This window comes from Balaenoptera borealis (genome assembly GCF_965194805.1).
Source record: "Balaenoptera borealis genome assembly, chromosome: 12".
Classification (NCBI taxonomy): domain Eukaryota; kingdom Metazoa; phylum Chordata; class Mammalia; order Artiodactyla; family Balaenopteridae; genus Balaenoptera; species Balaenoptera borealis.
In genome coordinates this window covers 40,040,414-40,048,263 of record NC_138869.1, presented here as the reverse complement: position 1 = coordinate 40,048,263, position 7,850 = coordinate 40,040,414, and the positions used below count along the sequence as shown (strand labels likewise).

Sequence of the window (7,850 nt, the reverse complement as noted above, 5' to 3'; positions counted from 1 at the left end):
ATCTGGATGCAGCTGGTGCTTATGTCCCTGTGGCTCTGGGAAAGCTTGGCTCCTGAGTCTGGGGCCACAGATGGGATAAAGATGCTTCAGAAAAGCGGCCAGGTGCCAGATCCTTGGTTGGGGAAGGAGGACTCAGTGACACTATCCCAGGGGTGGGAACTGGGGAAGGGGTACCATCTTCAGGGCCTACTTGGGACCCTGGGGCAGTGACAGGTTTGCAAGGGCCGGGAAGGGGGCTCCTCCATTAGCCCTGTCTCAGTCAACGCCAGTAGCATCTGCCCCAAGGGAAGGGAGCTGGGTCTGTGGCTACAAGTGAATATTCCCCTTCCTTAGCATGAATTAGCCAGAAGCCTCACCTCTGGGCGCATGTATACAACTCTCCCTTTGACTATGGATGTGATTGAGATTACTCGGGAAGACATACCCCTTCAGCAATATGGGGGAAGAGCCTCCCCAGGAGCCCAGTGAGCAGACCCAGGCCTGGTCGCCACAGAAGGTCTGCTCCCTTGGGGCACAGAGCATGGACCCAGCCTGGAAACGGCTATATAAGGAGGCTGGCTGGCCAGGAATGTGGGAAAGGCTCCGTGCAGGCCGCTCCACCTGCCCAGGGGACAGGCGGGACTTCCCTGTAGGCACTGGCCCCGAGCCCGGCTCTGTAAGCCCAGACCCTGCCAGTCCATCCCTGGACTGTCTGTGGTCTTGCTGTCAGCTGGACAGGCCTCTGCAGTCCCCTGAGTCTGACAGGTCCATGCGCACAGAGACACTGAGGCCTGAAGCGGGAAGAATCGCACATGAGCCAAGAACCTGGTGTTCCATGCCTCAGGCAGAGCTGTGCGAGTGGCAAGGGGGAGGCTCACCCTGTTTGGGAGAGGGGACAGTAGCTCAGGAAGCAGACTGCCACCGGCCAGAGAGGAGCCTCCACCTGGCTTTGTCTTTGAGGGGATGCGAGCTGGCAGGGAGGCAATGTGAACAAGGGGGAGGGGGTGCGAGCTGGCAGGGAGGCAATGTGAACAAGGGGGAGGGGGCTTTGAGGATCCTGAGTCCCTCAGAGTCTTGGGGTCCTTGGAGGCATCTCGATGGCTTCTGTGAAAACCAAGGGAAGCGTGAGCCCCAGGCCCCCACCTGCCTCGCTCTGAGCAGTGTGACTATGGCCTGTTTTGTGGAACAGGCTCCCTTGCCTCATACAAGGGCAAACAGGCTCAGAAAAGGAGGAGAGACAGTCTGAAGTCACACAGATCAGCGCCAGGGCTCCACACCCAAGGTTCTTTCTAGTACGTGGCAGTGGCCATAATGGCACCTGCATTATCCTCTGGGGCCGTCCCAAAAGCTGAGAAGCGTACAGAACATGCCCCACACCCACCTTGCCCACCCCTCCCCTGCATTTAGTGGCCATGGCCAGTGACCAACCAACACCCTCCAAATGCTGGGGCCACTTGGGCATCCTCTTTATTGGTGTTGCCCAGGTGCTGATGCAGAGTCCCTGGGCTCAGGGGCCAGGGTTGTCGGGGAGGGTGCCAATCCCAGAGGCCACGGGTGAGAAGCTATGTTCTGGCATAAAAAAAAGAGTTCTTGGGAAAGGCTCCTGTGTCTAGGTGTTGCTGACGGTGAGGGGCGTGGCGTGCACTTCTCAGCCAAAGACACTCTTGGCGGGTCCGGCTTTGGGCTTCTCAAAAACGGTCTCGGTGCCAGTCCGGGCAAGGCTGAACACCGATGGGGCGGCAGAACCAGCTTGCTCTGTGGGGAGGATGGGGAGGAGGTGTAGTCAGGGGCACGGCCTGGCTTCCTAGGGAGGAAAGGCTCCTTTTGTGGGGAGCACCCCCCCTGAGCCCACAAGCTCTGAACTCTTAGAAAAAGGACCCATGGGACCTCCCCCCCCAACCCCATCCTCCCTCCTATTGACACACATCTGCGCCCCTGGCCCCCATCGTCCCAAGAACACTCACCACACTCCCGCATGACCTGGTAGGTCTTGGACTTGATCTCCTGGTTCTTGGTCAGCTTCCCTCGGGCCCCCTTCAGGTCCTCCTCCTTCACAGGGGGGCGCTTCTTCTTGATGGGGTCTTCCTGAGTGCCAGCCTTGGAGAGTCCAGAGCCTCAACTTACAACCCGAGGCCTCGAGGCTGAGAGCCCTTTCCCACCACTGTGCCTTGGCAGAGACCCCTCTTCCCTGCTCACTTGACTCAAGCCAATTCAAGGCCTCACTCCTCTTCCAGGAAGCCTTCCTGACTATACTTCACAGCCCCCTACCCCGAGTCTCTGCCCTTTTCCCACAAACTGGGAGCTCTGGGGCCATGGCTGTTGTAGCCTCACACCATCTGTGTGCCTGTCCTCCCTGAGCCCCGGTCTTCCAGGAGAGGCAGAGCCTCCTGTGTTTATGCCCAGAGCTCAGCTCAAGACACAGCTGCTAAAGATAACAACGTCCATCCTCCACCCCCACCCCCTGGCGCAAGCAGGGCCTGTGCTGGGCCCTCCTACCTGGGACATGGTGGGTGTGGGGAACTGCTCCCTGGAAGGCAGCGGCTGTGAAAGAGATCTGAGCGGCGCCCAGCCCTCTGGGGCTTATATAGTTGGCTTGCCTGTCCCGGGAAGTCACTCCCCCTCCTCTGACAGCTCCCTGATGATTCAGATCCACACAGCCGCTGGCTTCAGAGTTTATTCTTGGAGATGATGGGGGCTCGCTGAGCACTGCTGCTTGGTGGGCTGCAGTTCTGGTGAAAGCAGACAGCTGGGGAGACCCCGTACCCTTGAGAACAGTTGCTCTCTGGCAGGCGGGAGGTGCTGGGCCTGGCAGCGACTCGCGTTTATGAACGTAGGTCCTGTAACGTGCGTGTGGCACTCCGAGCTGTCCATCTGTGATAGTCCATCCCAGCGTGGGGGGTGTCCCGGAGGAAAGAGCGGGCCCTGAGCCAGGGTGGACAGGTCTGAGCTTGTTTTTCTCTCTCTTCTACCCCTTCCCTGGATTCCAGAGGAAAGAGACTTCCCAGCCCCACACGGCAGCAGGGCGGAGGGCTTCCTGCACCTGCCGCTGGGGAGCATGTGCTCACACCCAGCTCGCTGGGCCCTCACAGTGGACTCAGAGCATGGGGGCTACCCCTGGCTCACAGGTACAGAAGCTGCTGCCAAGGGAAGCCTGGGAGCCGCTCCATCCGCATTTTTGCTGATGCCCCTGTCCTCTGTCCAGCTCCCAGTGCAAGTTTAGCAACAGGATGAAGGAGGGAGCAAAGCAACCAGGAAGGGCCGGGAGGAAACTATGCTTTGTGGTAAGGGTACCGGTGAGCTGAAGGCAGGAAACAGCACAGAGCCTCTGACTGAGACGAGGTCACCGAAGGGCATCTGGCCCAAGGACATTTAGGTTGTGAGAGGGTGGGCAAGAGTGAAGCCCACTCAAGGCATGGACAGAGGCACAGGCTCCCTGAAGGTCACTTAGCTCTCCTCTGCTAGTTCCTAACACCCCATCCTTGAAGGGAAGACCCCCAGGGCACAGGGCAGGACTCCGAGCCTGAGATGAGGGTAGGAGTGGATGTGGGTGGGAGGTCAGGGTCCGCCCCATTGGATCAGACATGCCCAAGCTCCTTGTCAGTTTGTGATGGAGAGTATTTTTATCCTTGAAGGCTCCAGGCAGACGAAACCCAACCAGGCACTGATGTCTGGCTGTCTGGAACACCACTCCGCTGCTGTCAGGCCTCATCCCACCCCGATCCCCCCTGCCCGGTCCTGGCCCCAAGAGGCCAATGCGAGCCCTGCCAGGCTCCATCTGAGACAAGTGCTGACATGAGGAATGCCTCTGGACGGGCACAGACTCAGGGCTCCAAACAGGGGCCAAGAGGCACTGAGGGCAGGCCTGGCCTGTGAGGGCACTGCTGCTGGCTCCCAGCACTTCAGCTCGGCCCCCACAGCCAGCTCTGCCCAGGGGGGCACCTGCCTTCCAGCCTTGTGGCCTCAGGAACAAGGATGTGGGATGTTCACTCCTCACACTCCATCTCTCCGGCACCCTTCACTCCTCGGGGGGCGGGGGGCAGGCAGAGTGGCTTTTACTCGCATTAACAGGGAAGTGGAAATGGCAAGAGTATGTTTGGTTTTTTCCCCTTGGCAGGTTTTGGCTCCCACATCTGCCATAAGGAGATGTCAGATTCATTCTCACTCTGTTTTCTGGGGAGAACCTTCTAACTCACTGGGGCCATTTTCTTGACCCCCACTAAGCTGTTTCAACTTCACAGAACACACAACCAGCAACCACAAAAGTGATGGTTTCTTTTTTTAAAAAACTGTAATAAGATGTCAAACTTTATTGTAAACCACTTTACAATGTAAGTACATCGTCTTCCCTTTCATTTCAAAAATGTGTTTCTGTGAATCGTAACACCACAAATTTAACCACCCCCACTGGGAGGGCAGTGGAAGTCGGTCATGGTTTGCTCACATAGGTCTGACTTCTAATAAACTTCATGAAAAGAGAAATCAAATTAAACCAACCCACCCACCCACTCAGGAGCTCAAGGTCCCTCCCCAAGAGCAAAGCCCTTCAGAGCTGCCAATGTTTCACAGGGTAAAACACAGAGCTCTCCACTCCTAGTTGGAAACGTGTGAAACTTCTAAAGGCCGGCCCTGTCCCCTACAAGGTGGCTGCTCTGGCTGACGGCAAGTTCCCAGAGCCGTCTGCATTTGCCTGGCTGCAAAAAGGCCAGTGAACTGCAGTCTGGAGGGCAGAGTGAGCTGCTGACAGCTGCTCCTCCCTCCAGGCTCCTGGGGCAGCCTTCAGACGGGGACTCCGGGCTCCAGCCTCCAGGCCCACACTGAGGAGGGGAAGAAACAACCTGAATTTGAGCCTTTACATATTTTCCCTCTAAAGGCATGACAGGTCAACACTAACCCATGACTCCTGTTGTCAGGAAGAGGCACAGGTTAAAGCTTGAGGCAAGAGGCCACCAGTGTGCCTGAAGGCTAATTGACGGGCCTTCACGTGGCAGGTCTTTGGGCTGAGCAGACCAAGAAGCCACTGCCTGGGATCTCACCAACATCCCTCCTTGCCATTGTCAATATCCCACTGTCAGCGAAAGGAAAAATGGGCAACAACGATCTCTTCCATTCAGATTTGACAGTTCTACCTCACCGGGTTATTTCTATCAGTTATAAGAAACTCGTTCATGGCCTTGACTTACACGTTTCCATTATGGGTGGCTTGGCTGAGGTCCAGATTAGGACAAATCAGACGGATGGCGCACAATACCCAGTTGGTGTCCCGTGGTTTCTCAAGCACAATGATGCTTGCCATGTGGCAGGTGAAGAGCTGCACCTCATAAGGCACCTTGGAGCAGGTGGTGAGGAAGCTTATCCCAGGGATAAGGCCAAACACATCAGGCCACGCCGTTTAGGCCCGCACGCTGACAAGGCCCTGTACGATCAGACTCCCTGTTACACGTCCATGTCCTAGTTGGCCAGCTATACAACTGAGGCTCAGAGACTAAAGACCTTTCAAAATCAGGATACAGGGAGAAACCACTGATCGCTCGCTACCTCTTTGTCCCCCAAACCCACTGCCCAGCAGGCGCTGGGACGAGCCTTGAGATGAGCAGATCATCTGGGGTCTGTAACACAGAGTTTCCATCCTTCACACCTGTGGCTTCCCCACCCCCGTCCCTGGTTTGGAAACATGAGGAGCTCAAGACTGAAAGTGAAGCTCAGATTCTGGGCTCAGGGAGGTGCAGGAAACAGCTGCGGCCACAGGTTATTCAAACCAAGACAAAACAGGAGGACAGAGTAAGGCAAGTCAGCGATGCCTGCCACCTACCAGGACCGATGTCAGTCCTGGTCTTCCCAGTGGGGAGGCCCCCACTAACACAGCCGAGGGTGGAAGGGGGGAGGAGCATAAAATGAGAGCAAAGCTAAGGGAGAGTGGAGATGGGCTCCAATCTCACCCCCTGCTCTCCTCTCCAGCTGCAGGTGCCCACCGTAACAGAGTCACCGCCCACTGCAATTCAGGTCCCAGCTCCTCTGGCCCTCTGGACTCCTACAGGACGACAGGCTGAGAAGGCCTCTGCAAGGCTTGTCCCTCCATGACCCACACAAGGTGAGACCGTGGGAGGCAGAGGACAGGCCCAGGATGCCTGGTTTAACAGCGCGGCTCACATGTCACAGTTCAGACCCAATCTGCTTCAGTGACACGTTTTTATGTAGGTTTTTAGGTAGGAACCTAAAAAGAAGGTTCTGGGTGGTGTGACCTCCCTGCACTGATCTCACTTCCAGCTCGCACCTTAGCCATGCGGTTCTCTATTCCTAAACTTCCATGACTGCCTCCGGGCTGGGACAAAACACTGGGCTGCTGCTCCCACAGCAGGGCAAGTACCTGGGTCAGCCCATTCCACTGCCGGGCAGCAGACTCCCAAAGCCACGGGGCCTATGCCCATGCTGGGGAGTGGGGGCCACAAGCTTTGAAGCACCTCGTCCTGCCTGTGGATGCAGAGAGCAAGCTCGCTCACCTCCACCCGCTGGTCTGGAGGATGTGAAAAACAGGATCACTTGGTCAGACAGGCGTTCTCTAGAAGACGAGTCGACAACACTAAGCTGATAGGCAAGGCGTAGCCTGAGAGGAAGTTCCCAGAGCTGGGTCCAGAGCCTGGTTCTGAAGGCTGCACCATGGGAGGCGGGGAGGCCGAGATTGTGTTTTAAACTTCAGATCTGGAGGCTCTGAAGAGAGGCAGGGAACAAACAGGAGTGGCTCGGCGTCTCAATTTCTCTGGACACAACATCCTCTTACGCTCCTTTTTCCGGCATGTTTCACTAAGACCTCTAACCTGCCAGCAGAAGTGCCAAGGAGCTGGTGGGCCCTGGGCAGAGCCCTTCCTGTTCCACCCTCACAGGGCCCTGGATCCACATTTGGACCGGCCACTTCCTGCCCAGGCCTGACCTTTGCAGAACCACCGGGTTTGTTGATTTCAGATGAGGGCCCACCTCCCTTCCTACCGGAATCATTTACCTCATCTGATCGTAGATTACCTAACAATGTTCCAAATAAAAAATTCCCGACTTTTTCCTCCCACCAGTTCACAACCCATGAAAGGCAAACAAACCCATTTCTTTGGGGATTAAAAAGAGTTTTTAAATACAATAGTATGAAAATATAACTTAAAAATATAAAAGTTAACAGCATACGGAAGACTTAAAAATCTATGTTTTGCCCATGAGTCCCATAGGAAATAAACATATACTCAAAAAACATTAACACTGTGACAGCTCATAAAACCAGCTATAGAAATCAATAGTTACAAAAGCCATTTCGAGTAAGAAAGCGTTGCGGTTCCAACCTGGTCAATGTGTAACTTTTAGCCCCCAAACGTGTTACGTCTTCACATTCCCCTGAGCCTTGGCGAAAGGCTCCACCCACGGTCTGTGTGCACGTGAGTTCTCATCCTCGAGGCCACCCGGCCAGACGCAGGACAGGGCTTCTGGGTCCCTCACAACACCGCTTGGGACGACAACACACAAACAAAACGCCTCGCTTGCATATTTGGTCAGTGTTTGTAGTGCAACTGAGTGGGGACCTCCAGCTGCCACGCCGGGCCAGCGGCCTCCCTCCCTCGGGTCACAGTAGTCTAGGAGTGGGCAGAGACCGTGGGAGGAGTGGAGGTAGAAGAGGGGCAGAGAGAGGAGGGAAGGGAAGACGCAGCAGAGCGACCCTCGGCCAACCAGTGGCTGGCCGGGCCCCGACCTGACCCCAGCTCGAGGATGCGTCATACAGGCAGCCCGAAGCGGTGCTTCTTTTTCTTCGCGGGCTTCAGGGGGGTCAGTCTCCGGAGGTCCTCCTCCACATCGGACTCCTCCATCTCATCATCGGCCGAGATCAGGATCTGAGT

General features: G+C 56.2%; 2 protein-coding genes across 2 annotated transcripts in view; both read right to left on the bottom strand.

Moving 5' to 3' along the window:
• Positions 1-1,421: 1,421 nt before the first annotated feature.
• Positions 1,422-2,632, bottom strand: MUSTN1 (musculoskeletal, embryonic nuclear protein 1). Its single transcript, XM_082348266.1, has 3 exons — positions 2,476-2,632; positions 1,944-2,076; positions 1,422-1,734 (listed from the first exon to the last, which is right to left on the bottom strand). Exons 1-3 carry the CDS (start codon positions 2,482-2,484, stop codon positions 1,628-1,630), a joined length of 249 nt encoding a protein of 82 aa, XP_082204392.1. The 5' UTR covers positions 2,485-2,632; the 3' UTR covers positions 1,422-1,627.
• A 1,615-nt stretch (positions 2,633-4,247) lies between these two features.
• LOC309608372 (store-operated calcium entry regulator STIMATE) overlaps positions 4,248-7,850 on the bottom strand; it is a 55,542-nt gene continuing 51,939 nt past the window's right edge. Inside the window, exon 8 of the mRNA XM_082348252.1 lies at positions 4,248-7,844. Coding sequence (XP_082204378.1) covers positions 7,728-7,844 — 117 coding nt within the window. The 3' untranslated portion in view covers positions 4,248-7,727. The remainder of the gene's footprint in view (positions 7,845-7,850) is intronic.

What these genes read in the sequence shown, in the direction of transcription:
- MUSTN1 (XM_082348266.1), bottom strand. An exon ending in CCAGGTCATGCGGGAGTGTG is followed by an intron (nt 1,735 to 1,943) that starts GTGAGTGTTCTT and finishes TCCTCCCCACAG; the next exon opens with AGCAAGCTGGTTCTGCCGCC.